General features: G+C 41.2%; 2 protein-coding genes across 2 annotated transcripts; both read right to left on the bottom strand.

The window, feature by feature from the left end:
- Positions 1-144: 144 nt before the first annotated feature.
- zbtb17 (zinc finger and BTB domain containing 17) lies at positions 145-9209 on the bottom strand. Its single transcript, XM_031745090.2, has 15 exons — positions 8840-9209; positions 7191-7413; positions 6920-7099; positions 6130-6462; positions 5753-5839; positions 4921-5204; positions 4578-4720; positions 4186-4486; positions 3644-3731; positions 3009-3125; positions 2775-2895; positions 2289-2419; positions 1857-2120; positions 1667-1756; positions 145-1314 (listed from the first exon to the last, which is right to left on the bottom strand). The coding sequence occupies exons 2-15, from the start codon at positions 7393-7395 to the stop codon at positions 896-898; spliced, it is 2763 nt and encodes a 920-aa protein (XP_031600950.1). The 5' UTR covers positions 7396-7413; positions 8840-9209; the 3' UTR covers positions 145-895.
- A 670-nt stretch (positions 9210-9879) lies between these two features.
- Positions 9880-13972, bottom strand: hspb7 (heat shock protein family, member 7 (cardiovascular)). The gene is made up of 4 exons (XM_031745089.2): positions 13960-13972; positions 12960-13140; positions 10583-10707; positions 9880-10444 (listed from the first exon to the last, which is right to left on the bottom strand). The coding sequence occupies exons 2-4, from the start codon at positions 13123-13125 to the stop codon at positions 10265-10267; spliced, it is 471 nt and encodes a 156-aa protein (XP_031600949.1). The 5' UTR covers positions 13126-13140; positions 13960-13972; the 3' UTR covers positions 9880-10264.
- Positions 13973-18585: the final 4613 nt, after the last annotated feature.

Below are 18585 nucleotides of genomic sequence, written 5' to 3'. Positions count from 1 at the left end.
TAAACGACTTAAACGATTATGCCTTTCAGCTGTCATTTAAGTTATTTCTGTTTTTTCCGATTCGTAAATACTGTATCAGCAAGGCACATAAGCCTTTGTTATTCTTTTTATTTATTTTTAGTAAAAACAAGAGCACAACACAAGCAGTGGCAATTCTTTATTGAGTTGATGGCATCTTCCAGTATAAGCAGTATTAGGGGTTTTATCCGAGCATTCTGCAGATAAATTAATGACACAAAAATCAATAGTGACAGAAAAATCTCTTGTGACATTTGTCAGTTTGTCATCACTGTACACAATTCTAAATTTTTCAGAGGTCACAGGACAAATATACAAATATTATCCAAACACAAGATTTACAACACCTTGCTTCTGTAAAAAAGGCATCAACTGTCCTTTACTTCAGTTTAGTACTCATATATGTTCATGTAGATAGCCTTTGAATAACATTCTCTGCATGAAAATACTTTAAGTACAAGAAAAATATTTTGGATGTTTAAAGAAAATGATTATATTATTATTTCATCATAAAAATGGGAAAAATATCACATAGAATTCTTTTCTTTAAGTTATACTGGATAAGACAGACTTTAAATGTTTTACATAATGGACAAAGCACAGTCCTACACTGAAGTCTAAAAATAAACTACACAAAGTAGCATAACCACCTCTCAACGTTTACAAAAACTACTAGATCTCACCTTGTTTGCTGAAAACAGGACATGACTATTGATCACAAATCTGGAAAGAATTTTTTTCAGGAACAGTGTCTGTTATGAATCCAGTTCATATTTAACAAAACTCATAAACACTTCATTTCTTACTTTTCCTTATACTGTATAAATCTCATTTCATTTACAAGCAAAATGACACACACTTTAACAAATCTGCCCCACTACGACTGACTCTCACACTCCATCTCCTGCTCCTTGTCCTCCTCTACATCTTTTTCATATGTTTTGATCTCAGTGGTGGTCTCCACCTGTCCATCCTCCACCTTCTCCTGAACTGCCTGTTCTGATTCTTCTTGTTCTTGCGCCTCTCCAATCATCCCGTCCTCTGTTTCTCCCTCTCCATCCTGAGCACGGAAGATTAGCTCTCCTTCGTGGATGACCTGTTCGGGTGTGGGTTGCCATGTTGCAGTGGAATCCCCCTCGGCAGTGGTGGCTGCGGTGTACTGGTAGAAGTCGGAATCTGCCTGAAACATGACCAGGGCTTGAGCTGTGTGGATGCGTACGTGCTGAGCTAAGGAGCTGGCATCCAAGAATTTATCACCGCACGAATCACAAGCATACAAAATCTGCGTGTTGGGATCTGAGAAGAGAAGAAGGTTTCATGAACAAATGAAGCATTTTTCAATCTGTGTCCTGTTCTGTGTAAGAAAAAGGAACTGGCTTCTGATGAAGTCTACGGTACTGTTTACAGTGCTGTAATAATACTTCTCATTGAGACCATTTAGATGGTTATGCAAGTAGCTGTGTACTTCAAAATCTGTCACACATACTCATACGTACACATTCAGCTTCTTTTACTGATTATTGTTTTCAGGGTCAATAAATGGACTTCAGCTTATAAGCTTAACACTGCATACTGCTTCTCTCCCAAACCATGTCTGATATTCTGTTTCATTCCTTACGTAACATGTTTTTATAATGCCAGGTCTTACCTGCTTCTTGCACTTTCTCCACGGCCTTGGTTATTTCAGCTTTCAGAGCTTCAGTCTCATCTGCAGAAACCGAAGCAGCCACTGGAACTACTGTTAACAGACACAAACATTTGTCACTGTCTGTGCCTCACTGCCATCTACAAACATCTGTGTTGTTGATTACATTATAGCCTTGAAGATGTAGTCTGACCTGTCAGCTGAGCTACAGCACTGGCCGCCAGGGCCTCTGTCGCCAGTGTGACGATGTCCTCCGTGGTGACGGTGACGATGTTGATCTCGCCGTCAGAGGTGCATGCCCCCGCTCCTCCATCAGCCCCCTCGTCTGCGCTTCCCTCTGACACCACCAGCCGCTTCATGCCAGCCTTGCCTTGGTGCACAGTCTTGACGTGAGAGCGCAGATTGTCCACGCGATTGAACCCCCGACCACATTTATCGCACAGGAAAGGCTTCTCTCCTGAGACAACAAGACAAAGATGAGTAGTGGATTGACGGTGAAAGATCAGAGTTCTGCTGGATGGATACAGATGTGGTGGGAAAAAGAGACTTCACTGCTCAACAGGTGAACCCTCACTCTCCCATTTTTCCTTAAAATAAAAAGCCTTGTAACAAATGTGGTCTTCACCTGTGTGAATGATGATGTGCTTCGACAGGTCTCCCACATTAACAAATGCCTTGTTGCACATCTGACACTTGTGCGGGCGGACGTTGTCGTGATGGCGAATGTGATTGGCCAGTTGACTAGACTGCACAAACCTGCACAAAAACAAATATACGATATTTCCTCTCATCTGCTTTACTGACACATTTATTCATTTTGTTCATAAAAAAAGAATCTTTTAAACTGTATTTTAATCTCTAATTTGGGCAATCTCAGTACTCTCACTATCATTTGAATGAACTATAACAGGTCACTGTTACTTGACCTTTGAGAATTTCCACAAATCTATATTATCTTCAATTCTCATTAACGCCTACACAGGTCAAAACCCTAAACTACACTTAATATTCCCCTCTCAAACATCCCTGTCAAATAATGCCAGTTTCTGTACCTCAGCTATTAGTGAGTTTGAAACCTGAGCCTATCATTGCAGCGCTGTGCCGTGCTGACCTTTTACCACAGCGATCGCAGACGTAGGGCTTCTCTCCCGTGTGCTGGCGGACATGAGCGATGAGGGAGCTGGCCTGAGTGAAAGCTTTACCACAGATAATACAGACACAGGGCTTCTCTCCTGCAACATATAAATAACCGTTTCACTATCATGGGAAGTAGATTATATTCACACAGGGATTCAGATGGAAAAATGAAAATAAGTTCCCCAGAATCCGACTGTCTTGAGAGTACCTGTATGGATGCGCTCATGCCGCTGCAGAGCTCCGGGATCACTGAAAGCTCTCTGGCAGTGCCCGCAGACGTACGGCTTCTCCCCGCTGTGAACCCGCAGGTGCCTCTTCAGATTCCCTAAAAAGCAGGTATCAGCACACACAGATTAGACCAAATGGCTCAAAGAAGAAAAACAACTCTACATAGTAACACACCATCTAAAAGCAATTAAATAATTTTGTTCATGTATGGTCTAACTACTGGATATCACAGTTTATTTTAATAGTATTTATCATTATTTTATTATTATTAGTGATATTATAACTATCACTGAATCTCTAAATATAACATTTGTTGTACTTGCATGCAGTTTAATGGGTTTTTGTATATCTCAAACCATTTTTAAACTGAATAACATTGACTAACACTACCTACTAACGGAAAGGAGCAAAGTAGTTTTCTGTTAGTAAGTACAAAAATAAATAAATAAAATAACAAATCACTGGTGTATGTTTTGATATTTTTTTGGTCCTTAATTTCTCTCAAGATCAACATGACAGGTAGAATCTGTATTCATGAAGAAACAGAGAGCGTTTTATTCACTGTGACAATAAAAATGCAGGGAGAAAAAAGCAACATTGTTATTTCTTTTTTACCTGAAGTGGTAAACTGCTTGCCACATTCTTTGCACTTGAGAGGCCCGTCTGTGATGTGGATTTTTAAATGAGCTTTTAGATTCCCAACCTAACGAGGAAACACAAAACAACAAAAATGTTCCATAAATGACACTTAAGTATATGCACACTTAATCGCGGTGACAGCCAAGCCAAATATGACTTTAGTGAAGTCTCTCTGGCTCGTGTTCTGAGGCAGGTTTGGATAGCACTAGGGATCTAGCCTGGGGACCCTTACTGTATCCATGCCCTGCAGAGGATTTGTACCCTGACCTGTTCTACTAAAGACAGTCATGTTGTTTTTCTCCTATCTCCCTTCCCTCACCCCCATCCAGCCGCAAAAGCGGGTGTGGGAGGTAAAGTCCAAAGTGGTCTTTAGTGGTAACCCCCAAACTGTAAGAGTGGCACCAGCAGATTTCAGGCACATCATCAGAGGCCTCTGTCCAGAAGAGCACAGTCCTGAGAAGACTCATATAAGACTATATATATGTGTCCACAGAAAAGCCAAACCTTTCCAAGCGTACCTGGTTGAAGCGTTTGTCGCAGTGCGGACACTTGTTGCCCTTCTCTGTGTCGTGCGTCTCCAGATGTCGCATCTTGGCCGTGGGGTCAGAGAAAGCCTTCTCGCAGTAGTCGCAGTGGTATGGCTTCTCGCCGCTGTGCACCAGCTGGTGGCGCTTCAGATTGCCCGAAGTGGTGAAAAGCTTGCCACAAACTTCACAGCTGTACCGCGCTTCTCCTGTGTGACGTTTGCGATGCAGGTTGAGCAGACTGATCTGACGGTAGCTCTTTCCGCAAGTAGAGCAGCAGTACGGCTTCAGGGGGCTAGGAGTCAACGACAGCTCACTTTAATTAATCCATCTGCAGAAGTATGCAAAGATAAACGAAATGAATATGAAAAGGAAAAGTCATCCACCTGTGTGTTTTCTCATGGGCTTTACAAGCTGCAGGGTCAGAGAAAGCCTTGTTGCAGTCCCGGCAGCTGAAGGGCTTCTCTCCAGTGTGAATACGCATGTGCCTCTTGAAATTGCCCGTGTGGGTGAATTTCTTCCCGCAGTCCTAGAAAGAGGAAAATATATAGTGAAGCCTTTTAATGCAAAGATATGCCTGCAAATGTGACCAACATTTGCATAAAAGCATCTATGATGCCAAGCTTTGCATGAAAGCTCCCAGCATTGACATTTATATCTTCAGAGCCTGCAGACCAGAGCAGGAAAAGCAGGCACAGCGCGACTTAGGCCGTCCCACAAATCTCTCACCTCACATTTGTGTGTCACGGAGCTGTAAGGCTTTGATTCAGATCGGCTGCTCATGCACGCTGACTGAGCTTGTCTTCCGTCTCTCTCGCTGCTTGAGCTGTCTCCTTCCATTTGCTGACTTATCTCGTCATCCTCCTCTCCATCCCCGTTATCATCATTATCATCAGCCTCCACATCGCCGGCCTCCAAAGAGTGTTCTTCCTGCCCTTCAGCCACCCCTGCTGGCTCTGCCACCTTATTGTCAGTTTTTGCCTGTGATGGGCCTTCATCCTCTGAGTCATTGTCTAGGAGAACAAGAGCAGAAAAGCTCTGAAAATGACAGACTGTCTACAGCTTTGACGGGAAATAGCAATGACTTTTTGAGATATGGGATTGCTGGCTTCATCAGTCTGTTAAAGTGATGACATTCTCTACATCAGACAGAGGTCACTCTTACGTTAATGTTCCCCATTGCGTCTTCCAGACATAAGAGCTACAACTGGGGCAACTAGCACCATCAGCAATGAAACAAATACACACAGCAGGTTTGCTGCAACCTTTAAAGAAATGTGTTTATTCTAATACGAAGCAAATGCTCTAAATTCCATTAGATTAATGTGAAATTACTGCATGTTTGAAAGGTGCTGAAGAAATATTTATGTTTTTAATCACATTTCTGACATTTTAAACTGAATGTAAAAATGTGGAAAACAACGCTCGGATAATCATCCGAGCACTAATCAACCTGAATCTAAAGGTGTTTTTAAATGACTTCGCTTTTCCTGCCTCTGCACAGAGTTTGTCCAGTGGGAAGCTTAAAGGAAAGGGGCGTCCTTCAGGACAGACCGCTCACCAGGTGGGAAGTTTCGTCGAGGTGGTTTTCTGATTCTCCTCCCGCGGGAGCTCATATAAGGCGAACTGCCAGATTTTAATGGTGATTCTAATAAAAACAATAAAATAAGAAATGAAAACACTTCTTTGTTAAGCCATCACAATCATTTGTGTTCTTTCCATTGATTTTAACTCTTGATTTTAAACATTTATGTATGTATTTATTTATATAACCTATAGTTTCTTAAAAACATTAATAATGGCTGAAATAATATATCAAGATATCAAATGCCATCAAATAAAAAGCTACTAGCATCATGTGGATCCTTTCAAACTTTAAACATGCTAGCATACATCATAATTAAATAACTGAGAAGACTTCTATGAATATGTATTTACTCGGTGTGTAGTCGGCATCAGCGGGGTCGTCCTGGAAGGCGGGTCCGTCTAATGCACCACTTTCTTCCTCGTTCTTGACAGACGTCTTCTTTTGAGTCAGAAGGGGGGATGTTTTTGGTGGTCGTCCGCGGCCTGTGTGGGTTCTAGTGGGTTTCGGCTGAGAAACAGGCTTCTGTGTTTCGGCAGAAAGCTCTTCCTCTAAAATGTCCTGACTTTGAATGGCCTCTTTATCCTCTGTGGGAATGCTACGAGGGCACTCCTCGGCTTGTGATGCCAAATCTGACAGCTGACTGTCAGTTTCCTCTTTCTGCTCTCCTTCACCTGTTTTTTCATCTGGTGTGTTAAAGACAGAATAAAAAGTAGGTCATTCTTTCAGAAGAATATTGTAGTAATGGATGCTGGATATCAGGAGCAATATTTCATACACTAGAATGCAGAATCAGTGACGATTGTGTTCCATTTTCAACAAACTGAATACCAATAAGAACAGATAAAGAACCATGTTATGACCTCAATAAAACAACAATCGGGTAAATATATATTAATTTAGAGTTACTTGTCATTTATCTTTTTTAAAGTAGAACAGCATCTGTTAGGACTACTGCCAAACATGGACAGAGCAGAAATACACGTTTGTCACCATGCTATGAGAAGTGATGGTAAAATTGGTTGACAAATTTAATACAAAGCAAACTGATGATTCATTTGAAGAATCAAGGCATGCACGGATTAGCTGAGGACAATGACTATTCAGGTACAGGCATGAGTATTCACCGAGGACCCGACTCACCAACAGCAAAATCCAGTGTTATGACGGACGGGGCTGGATTTGACATCGACTGGTACGCAGAACAAGCATTCACGATTTCTTGCATCTGTAAAAAGTGAGCTACCGACAGCACGTCTTCTACATTCTGCAGACTTAAACTCAGCTTTGCAGTGTACATAAAATCCAGGACTTGACCCAAGCCTGAAACAACATTCATCAAAACAACACATCCAGTTAGACAGCAGAGACGAGGCAGAGATAGGGTAGATCACATAACCTGACGGGGACCGACCTGCTGCATTGCTAATGTCCAGATGTACCACATCCTTCTGGTCCAGGAAGAGGGTGCGGAAGTACACGCTGCATGCAGCCAGCACAGCCTTGTGGGCCTTGAAGTCCACACCGTCCACGACAAAGGTGCAGTCACACAGCAGGCCCTGCTTGCGCTGCCGGTTAAGCTGCTCCAGAACTTTCCCACTGTGCCACGGGAACTCCATCGTCCTGAAGGACAAGCTCTGTGGATAAAACGGATGAAATGTGGAGCATGAGGAAGCCTGAAAAGGCTGTGATGGTCAGGTTAAATCTGTGTCTGCACTGTTCACCTCTGATATAATTATGCATACTCCAACAGCATAGTAGTTTTATTATTGACTGACTGCGGTCAGTCAATAATAAGTCGACAGAAATAAGATATAATGAGTTATAATGAAGTATAAATTCTGTGTCTAGACTATATGTCACAATAAACCATTACATTATTTATTATCCTTATTTAAAACTGGAAAGTTGGCATACTGTGTCTGATTGCTGTTTTAAACACTGAGGAAATTGTGTTCATTTTAATTTCACAATTACCCCTTTTACAATGTATCAGCACAGAGATGTAGTAAAGTTAGCGTCCAACAACGCTAAATCAGTTTTTAAACTCTCTGTATTTGTGGTTTCACAAGCTGTTTTTAATAACAGCAATTGTTATCCTCACACTAATTTGTGTCTTGCTCTGGACTATAACCACGGCTACCATAGTTAACTAAAACTAAACAAAAGCTTAAACTAGCTTTGAAAAAATATTGTAGTTAAATAAATAAAAATAAAACCTAGGCCATGAAAAAATGGTAAACTAACTAAAACTATTTTGGGAATTTGGAAAATAACAGAGGAAACATAAATAAATATGGTATGTGTTAATCTGTTAGAATTTTGGCACAAACTGGCTGATGAGGCCAAATTTTGGATCTGGCATTTGGCATAAATACAGTAATAACCAATACCAAAATGAAAACTGAAACCAATAAAAACTAAACTAAAAAATAAAATAATCAAATCTAAACTAATTATTATTGTTATTAATAATAACAATAATAAAACTATAATAACTATAGTAACTCTGCCACTGGTAAAGTCAAAGTACGTTGTTTCAGTTGTTATGTTAGATAATGACATCTCCTCCAGACTCACAATTGTCCCATGGGACGCAACCTATGAACCAAACTTCACAAACATGTTGCGTGTGTGTGCTTTTAAAGAGAAAAACGGCGTTTTAAAAACAACCACTCAAAATGACTGCTAGCTTAAATCCGAAATGCGATGCTAAAGGCCAACTAAACCGCGAGATACGACATTAACGCAAGGATGAAGCGTAATGTCGTGTCCCGCTGGGTGTGCTGCTATTTTTATTCGTCTTTTTTTTTTTTTTTAACTTGAACGTCAGTTTCTCCACAAGTTTTGACAGCATGGTTTGACGGTGCAATATATCGATTGCAATTCCTCAATCCTTGCAGCTTTGTTATCAGGGATTAATTTAGCATGCCTACATGCGTGTGGTGAGGGAACAAGATGGCGGAGCGGCGAGTCCGGCCTCCCCTCTTGTTTTCACAGCCAGCCTGCTCTTTTCGGTTGTTTAAGAAGCGCCATTTTAACAGAAACCAACTTCCGATTTACCTCCTTGTTATCTCGTCTTCACTCGGGCTTGAAACTGCTGGTCCAAGCGGTCTTACGGAGTGTTTGGCTCAGTTGGGAAAAACGAACCCAATCGAGTTTTTCGGTGATCGATCATACCCCGCTCACTCCATCCAACGCCATCTTCCTCTCTCTGATCGATTGATAGGGACCGGCCGGATGTATCGCTGGAGCACGCGCAGTGGGAACCAATGTTTTGCCGACAGCGGACACGCGGTGTCGCGATACATCAAAGTTACATAATGTGCGAAACTGATACCTTCATAACACAGTGGAGCTGAAATGGATTTGTAATAGGATGGTTTGTCGTTAAAGGCACGTGTAGTGTGTAAATAAACGTTCCAAGTCTAACTTAATAATAATAAATCTTCAAATTTCAAACTGAATCCCTGCGTGCTAAAGTGAGTTATATCTTTAGGCTTTATTTTATACAATCAGAAGATGTCCATGTCTTAAATCATCGGAAAACTGAAGGAACAAAGAGGAATTGCTTTTCTGCTATACGAAAAGTATATTAATACAAGGATAAAAGTAATCCTCCTGTGTTTCTAACGAAAAAGCCACTGCATAGCTCACGTACAGTGGAGGAAATTATAAACAACAATGACTTCCAAATTATATTGGAGAATAGCTCCTTTGAAACCCTGTTCTCCTGAAAGGAGGACACCATGGTTCATAATGCTCCCACGCACAAAAGACTGAATAGAAGCACCTTTGTATATACACCTCTGTGCACCCACTGAATGCCAAGTCCGTCTCATATTGATTTCAAGGGTAGTTTGCCTTGTGGTGCTCAAGGTTTACGCAGATTTTTTTTTTTTTTTTTTCCCAGGATGGTTAACAAAACAGTGGTTTAAGGCAAGTCATACCAAGGATGGTGATAAGTCTCCACAGAAAATTTCTCCAATTCTGTCAAAACTGAAACAATACAAATAAATCTCTTAAACTGCAAACCCATATTTCCTGTCAATAATTTGTAAAATTAGAAGTTCATAAAAAGCATTCTACAGAGCAGGATGGCCTATTGTCAAAGCAGTATCATTTTATTCACACAAATAATATAATACAATAACTTATCATCTTTAGAAGTGACTGGTAAGTTTTAGAATAACACTGGGAGGGGTAGAGGAGAAGTTAACTGATGGTTTATTGGTTGTGTGTCTACATCTTTGTGCAAAATGGTGCTCCAAGCCCTTGCGTCTCCTTAAATTAATGTGTATGTCCCGTTGTGTATGTGCGGGATGAGCTAACTCACAACACATAAATGAGCAGCAACAAAGTGGCATTGTGTCACGCAGAGCACAGTGTCAGCTCTCTGAGTGTTTGAAGTAAAACTGAATGATGACAGTGAGGATAAGAAGCACAGGAAATGGTATGAAAGCACAGAAGTGACAGATCGGACCCTCTCTAGATTTTGATCTCGGTGCGGAAGGTCTGTACGAGCTCATGCTTGGCTGGATTTCGCCGTGCCCGGACCGTGAGGGTCCCCTCGGTGCCCAATGATGATGTCACTGAGGTGGGATCCACGTCCTCGGGTAGCTGGCACTTGTGGGTGAAAGTGTTCATCACTGAACCGTCCTGGGCCAACTGCCAAAACAGAAAACGTTAGAGATTCACGCGATGTATTGTGGAGACAGATGCTTGGTTAGGGTTTATTTAGCTCACATTAACCCCTTTTGATATGAAGATTCACATTGTTTCAACACCTCCCACGCCCCTACCCACCTTTTCCGCACGGACTTCTATCTGGTTGTTGGATGTGGTGACGATGATATCTTCAGGGGAGAAATCTCGCACGTCAACTGTGAACTGGTACGAATCGTCAAGAGTCTTGATATTTCCAGCTCCACCTAAAACCATGGCCAAGATGATGAAAGGATGTTAGAGCACAAGTGATGAATCAGGGAGCTACAATTAACTGTGCGAAGTACGTATATCTCGCACAGTTAACATTCACAGATTTTCATCTTCAATACTTCCTGTGTGAATAAACCCACCAGTCTGAGAACCGCGTGCTGTTCATCACTGGAGTACCTGCAGGTGGTGTTTCATTAAGGATGGGCTACACACGCTCATTTGAGTGAGGGATCTGCAGTTGTGTGTATTCACCAAAATCCATTTTTAGACATGATCAGAATCTCTGCTTTTGCTGCAATAGCGTGACACACCTATTCCACACATTCAAGGCAAACATGGATTTTATTGTCGATTTAATGGATTGAGCAGAGACAAAAGATGAACAAGCACCTTAATTATTACAGTACTGAGGATCATCTGTTTTCCATGGTTAAATAAAACTGCTAGAATCTATGCCGCATGCTTACCAACCTGAGCATGCCCTTGGCTGATCTTGAAAGCTAAGCAGCGCTGGGCTAGGTTAGTACATCAATGGGAGACTGCCTACAAATACCAAGTGTTGTAAGCTTGGGTTGGCTGTAGGTTTGTGGTCCAACTCTTGGCCTCTGCATGCTGAAGTACTCTTGTGCAACATACTTTAACCTCAAGTTGTCTGTTAGATAGAAAGCACTTAGACAAAAGTGCCTCTGTGATTGAGGGGTGTTGTGTAAAGTGCTTTGAGGAGTCAGATAGAAATCAGTTACATTCCCTTGTTGTATGTTTCTTTCGTAATTCCAAAATCTTTTTTTAGCTCTTGTTGTTCATATTCATATACAAGATCAAAAAATATGATGAGTAATAATGGTGATAGTTGATGAGGTGTAAAAATTGGGGTAAAAATTAACTGTGTTTTGAAATTTGGCTCACATTATGGGCAGACATGAAAAAACAGATCATTAATCTGTCCACATTCATCCATAATCTATATTCATTTCATTTTTGCTCTGTTTGGGTCTGCACCACCTCTTTGGAGAATATATCTGACTTTTTAGCTGCTGAGTTAATGACTTTCTCTCCTCAGATGTTCAATAACCAGAAGTTGATTTTTGTTTTTTGTTTCCAGCTGACTTAAGTTTTCTGAGAGCAGTTTGGAGGCAAGAAAATCGACAGCCGAAAGATGGTTTGTGGCTGTGTCGCTCCTGTGAATCTTCCACATGACATAATCATTCAATCCGTGCCCGGTGTGAATTTAAGAATTGTCAAGAGGCACAGCTGTAGTCCCGGTTAAATATCCTTGATTGATAGGTAAGTGAGTCCAGGAAAAAAGTGTGATTTATTTTCTGTCCCTGTGGAGTCTGAGCTCACTGAAAGCCTGCGTGGTGCATGACCTCACACACACGGCAGCAGCCTGGAAACGAGTGTGTGTGAGTGATATTAGCTCTGACTTCACATGTAGGTTAGCTTAATTATGTGACCTCACCTCACTGTGCGTGTATGTGTGTGTAGGTGTGTGTGTGTACACTGGTCACTGGGCAACCATCTGGTCATTTCTCATGCAGGCGTCATCCCAGATACTCAGTGTGTGATGTCACACTGCTGGCAGTCAGTCCAGCATTCCCAGGTTTGCACGTACTCTGTGTGTGCTTGCGTGTGTGTGTGATTGCTTTGCTTTCTTCTCAGCAGCGCCCACCTCACATCTTATCTGCTGCACCTATTACAGCACCAACTGTGGCTCCAAAACAATGCTGGTCTGCCTCTGACACATAGGAGCACATGGACCATTTAAAGATCCGATTTCACACATTCACGCGTCTGCGTGGACCGGCAGCAAAGTGATACGGAGCACTTCACACCAAGTGGACACTGAGTTACTGAAGCAGTAGATGAACCAGGCTGTGTGAAGAAAAAAAATCTCCTCAACCCTCCGTTTTAAACACATATGTAAATTCCTAATAAATTTTTTAAAAAAGGAGAAAATACACATCCAAAAATGGAGTGTGTTCTGTTTCTTCTTTTAGCACCTTGGCTACAGTTTTCCTTAAAGAAACATCTGTCCACACACAGATCAGCCACACCATCGTCTTCCTCTGAAGATATGTTATCACTCCTCGAACAAAAACACACCACTGTACACAAATCGCCTTCAAGCGGGCATAAATCTTCTTTGCCGTCAAAGCTGTTCCTTCCACTCTCTTTTACTATTAATTTTTTACCCCTTTTGTTTACAAAACGAATGCCAGAGACCTTAAATTTGCTTCCAACTTACTGGAAAAACCCAAGGAGTCGCTCCCAGGCCGCATGAACGAGCCAAAGTCCTCAGCAAATAGTCCCCGGCTCTTCTCCATGTATGGGTTACCAGAGGACGTAGTTGAGGATGAAGTCTGGTGGAAACTACGCTCCGATCGATAGGCAGAGGAGTTGGTTACACTCATGGATGGCTGTAAGTGCTGGGTAAGGCAGAGGAGGAGTGAAAAGGAGAGAAGAGGGAGGCGGAGAGAGTTGATTCTTCTTGCGGCTATAGTTGCACACACAGCTCTTCTATTTACCTGTACTGTCTTTTTCTGTCTGTCTATTTATTCTTTTTTTCTGGTTTGCGTAAGGCAGTATCAACCTTTACCCCCAATCTCTTGCAGCCCTTTACCCACGGCCCTTATATACTATACGGTCCCATGCAGTGGTTGGGAGGTGGCACGTGTCACACAAGCCACAGCTCATTGGGAACACTGTTCTAAATTTATCATGAGACTCAGAGAGCTGATGGAGAGATGGGTCTGTGGTTGGAAAAGTTCTGGGCACTGAAGGGCCTAAAGTTAAGAGAGGGAGGCAGAGTGGGATTTGATAGAGAGAGGCAGAGAAAGAGCAGGGGCTGACAGAGGATAAAGGGGAGGGGGGCAACAGTTGTCACTCCATCACACGTCATCCCTGAAATAGCTTTCCGACCCTCGCTTTAATTCCCCCTGCTCCCCATCACTCCCATCTGTCTGTTTCTTCTGCTTTCTTAATATTCAGGGCCACGTCTTTTGACCTGAAATTAGATCCGCACGTGTTTCTGCCATTTAATGACAGCGTACGGTGTAGCGCGGTTTCATCTCATTATAGTGATGTTTGTGCTCTCACAAGGGCCCGTTTTCGACTGAAATCCTTCTCAGTGTCATAAGTGTATTTAATTCAATCTCCTAATCATGTGCCAGAAAACGCAGCTGCTGTCTTGTGTTGCACTGAGAGAAGCAAGCAAAGTCAAGCTAAAAGTGAAAAAAGCGCCTCACCTCTATTTTCAGAGTGTAGGTTAGGAGAAAAGCAAAGCTGGAAAGAATGTGCCTGAAAACAAAGCCACGGATGGGGGCAGGGGCCTCGGTAGTGACATTGCTTTGTGGCTATTAATATCTGCATGGAGAGCACAGCCCATCATGATTAGCAAACACTCTCTGCTCCTTTTTTCTAGTTAGTGCTGCTGACAGCTAATCCATTAAAATCCATTTATGTACTCTCTGAGGTTGCCTTGTTGACTTGTGATTCATTATTCCAGTGAAAAGGAGGTTGCCTGTGATTCGCAGGGGTTTATATGTAAGACACATTATAGGCAAATCAGAGATCACAACCTCAGTCTTTAACATCTAATAATGACCATCACAGTCAATCTTTACAGTAAATTCTCAGGCAATCCACCATGCAAGGTGATCTTTTTTTTTTTGAAACGTTACCCAGTATTGAAAATGACGCCACACTGTTATTTGCTTCCAGTCTTATCAGTACAGACCTGTGATGGCTGCATGCAACCACACAATTGAGATACTTGGGTAATATTCATTTGATCTTTTTGTCTTATGATTACGTTATGCTCTAAAGCTTCTGTGATCATAAGTTAACTAATTTGATATTTTGAGTTTACCTGTAATGCATGGCAGCACTAAGCTATAGCCCAAATGGTGGCATAGACTTTGCATTGTTTGTTATTTTATATAGGTATATGTTATATTAATTATATTTCTGCTCTTTCTGAGTTACTTGACCTCCGCTCCAGTCCTTCCTGGTTTGGCTGAAAGAGGAGGCTGAGGGTGGAGCTGGTTTAAATGCAGAAGCCAATAAAGTGGATTGGACCATCCATTGTGATCATGCAGGGGGAATGGGGTTCTCCTTGAATGATGGTTAGCTGTTATCTCTTTAGTTTTCACCTTTGGTGTATATAATGGTTTGTTCATTTGCTATATAACTAGAGCTGTTTCTCATTTGGGCAGGTCAGTTTGTTGAGTTATGTTTTTGTTAAGTGACTTTTGAGTAGCGTTCTGTTAACTTAACCTCTTTTATGGGCCCACTTGGTTCTTAAAAAGTTTATTTTTGTTATTTTGAATTTTTGTAATCATCTTGTCCTTTTTGGGGTATAATAAAACCCATTTTTTTTGAAGATTATATTTGTGCCTGTGTGTTCCTGGCTGCTCAGATCATGACAGACCCCTGCTGAAGGTCTAAATCCAGCCCAGCAACTCAGCACCTCCCTAACAGAGCCTCCTCCCTACCTAGTAACAGCAGTAATATTGTTACTTTATTTCAGAGTCAGATATGAATCAGTGTTTCAAACGTCGAACGGAGATTAAAGCTGCTGGTTGTAGGGATCGGAATTGATAAGAATTTAGTGATTCCTATTCCATTATCAACATCACTTATAGATTAAGTTCTCATTGGGTACGTTTTCAGAGTCACCACCATCTTTAAGCAGCAATGCAGAAATGACATTAATGCTGTGGGTCAAATGGTTGTGCATGTTTGTTGTGGTATTTTCCCTCTTTGTTGTGATCAGAGTCTTTACTCAAAAAAGTGATTATTTCACATATTACCCTGGCCGCAATGCAGTATATGACTTATTTACTCCCGAGAGTAACATTACATTACATTCATGTTACTCTGTGAAATAACTGCAACACACATAATCTTATAATTTAACACTATCAACCCCAGGCAACATCCCACACACCAAGTCAAATCCCTAATGAGAAGACATGTCTCGAAGATCAGTCTCTTAGTGGACAAATCTGACCACAGTGGGTTCTTGGCTAGCTTAGCGTTAGCATGCTGTCTGGGCAGATGCTTGAAACTGAAGTTGTGTTAGCAGCATGATGCAATTTTTCCTGTCCTCAATGCAGTCTTTCACTTTACCATTTATCTTGTCCTGTTGTGCAGTAAAAATAACTGTCCATGCTCTAGACTGCAGCGCTATTTTCCTCCTCTGACACGCGAACTGAAATCAGGTGATTGCAGAGCCTTCTGCAGCCTTCCATATCACAGTTTATGGACACTTGTGCCGGACAGTACAGCATGACTCATCCACAGCAGAAAGCTATCACAAATGCGTGATTAAGTGACTTGATTATTGGTTGCAACCTGCCCCTGTCTATTGTGGAAAACAAGAATTTTCAGCACTTTCTGGCAGTAGTTGACAGAAAATACAGCCCAGTATGTCGCAGAACAATTATATCAAAAACAGAGATTGGTCTGGTCAGGAGTCTCCAAGCATCGTTGAACGAAAGATTTTTTGGAATCTCTATCAGTGTGCAAAAGGCTAGAGCAGAAGATGGGATCACTGCTCCCTTTTCAGATCCAGTATACCTTAAAGCAGCTGCTGTGGATCCAGCATTCTCTCTGTTGTGGGTGGAACACCATGTGTTGGGCAGTTGTGACATAAAGACAGAGGTGACACTAAAAGTTAAAGGTAAAGACTGAATATAGTGTATATTTTTTCTGATTTTTTTTTTGTCTAAAATTGTAATAAAGGCTCTTTTGCTGTTGTTAATTTGTTTTGCCAGATCTGATCCTGCAAGATGCTGCAGTCCTGCAAAGTCAGAGCAACCTGTGACTCCTGGTGAGGAACATCAAGAAGACTGTGAAGATGGAGGACTGTTTGCTGCTTATTGTAAGAGGCAGAAGAAGGATGTGGGGAACAGCAGCGCTACAGCTAACTTTATGATGAGAGAGAGAGAGGACAATCTTACTGCGATGGTTCATTGTTTTGTACAGAAGGAAATCTCAGCACTTTTTGTTTGAACAGGAAGTTCTACTTTTGCATTTTTCACTGAATGTTTATTCTGTGAATTTGTAGTTTAGAGGAAGACTATTCTTGCAGCAAAGTTTAATTGAGCTGTACATTATAGAGGTGCAATTTCAGAATTAGTTTGTGCATATCTTGTAAGTTCACTTGTTTCATCAGGTGTTGAGATAAATACAGATTTGAAAAAGAACACCTGGTCTGTTATTTACGTTTAACATATGACTGCAACATTGTTTAAAAAAAAGACTTGAAAGGACTTGAAATTCAAAGTTTTGGACTTGGGACTTGACTTGAGACTTGACTCTGACTTGAGGATAAAAATTTGAGACTTACTTTAGGCTTGCAAAACAATGACTTGGTCCCACATCTAGGTGATTGAAGCGCAAGCGCAAAAAATGACAAGCAGGCTCGATAGGTAGCAGAGGTGAGAAGTAAGGAAGTCAGATACTTTTCTTTACAGTACTTAAATAGAATTTTCAGGTAGCTCCACTTTACTTAAGAATTTATGTATCTGTCAACTTTTGACTTTTACTTCCTAGATTTTTAAACAAATATCAGTACTTTTTCCTCCTTACATTTTCTAAACATGTTTATTTTTGGTTTAATGCATTCGAGGCAGTCATGTTCCCCTAATAAACACCAGGGGATGTCGCATAAAAATAGATGAAAGAGGCAAATGGTGTGCCATAGCCACGGGTATTTTTATTTATTCATTTTATTTTGCACAACATCGAAATAGTTGCAGGTCGTGGTTGTACTCTGTCAGAGTCTATTTAGCCCTACACAAGATGAGCGAGCATTAAGCGAGTATTATTTTTTAAGTTGTAAGTAATTTCAAATGCAACATTTCTATTAGCTCAACAAACGTCCACAAACACACAAATGGCTTTCATGCATTTTGTCGCACAGTGTGTTGCTAGCTAAAGGTCCAGCTGCTGTATTTCACAGGGAGAGAAAGAGAGCTAACTACACTCAGAGATGGAAAAAGATAAGAAAGACAGGGCAGAAAAGGAAGAAGAGGGGTTAGAATTACAGGTAAGAACTGCTCAGTGGTATGTGATAAACTGTAAATGTAAAGCTTACAGGTCAGTCCTCATGTTTTTAAATCAGATTTTGAGTCTGTACATGTGACATTATGTTTTTTCATGTTGTGAAATGTGCTGCAAAACAAACTGAGGTAAACTAACTGTGGTTTACTGTGATGGATTTAAAGTGCGTGTGACTGGTACACAGTGGCTGTGGTGCTCACGGTCAGAGTTCAGTTACATAAAGGGTAACAGAGATGAATTTAAAGTTAAGGTGATGGTGCTTAGATTCATTCACAGATTGAAACCTTCACACCAACTTTATCCTGTGTGGAAAACAGAGAGCATAAACAGAATACTGTCAGTGTAGAGGCTGGACATAAAGGACAAGGCATGACCATCTGTCGACATCTTGTTGAACTCAGTTGTGTACATCCACAAAAGGTCGCAGGTCAGCTGATCACAGCCTGTACATAAAGAAAATCTACTGAGCTCTCAATAGAAATTATTGTGAGCTGTGATTCTTTTCCCCACGCTGAGCAATTACAACCAACTTTAGGGTTCCGTTCAGATCTCATGTATTCATGTTTGCCTTGACTCTTTCTACCTTTATGTCAGCCTTATTAAAGGGCTGGAGTGATGATGTCCTTATGACATCATCCCTCCATAAGCCAATGAGATTGTCACATGACATTTTTGAATGGGGATATTTAAAAAAAAAAAAACTGTTTTCAAATTCAACTTAATATTTAAGTGTTTCTTAGTTTTAGACCAGTTGTTTAGTCTATTTCGATGTTTTAAACCATATCCCAGGGTTTGTACTTCAC

This window comes from Oreochromis aureus, linkage group 20, assembly GCF_013358895.1.
Source record: "Oreochromis aureus strain Israel breed Guangdong linkage group 20, ZZ_aureus, whole genome shotgun sequence".
Lineage (NCBI taxonomy): Eukaryota > Metazoa > Chordata > Actinopteri > Cichliformes > Cichlidae > Oreochromis > Oreochromis aureus.
This window is presented reverse-complemented; position numbering and strand designations above follow the sequence as displayed.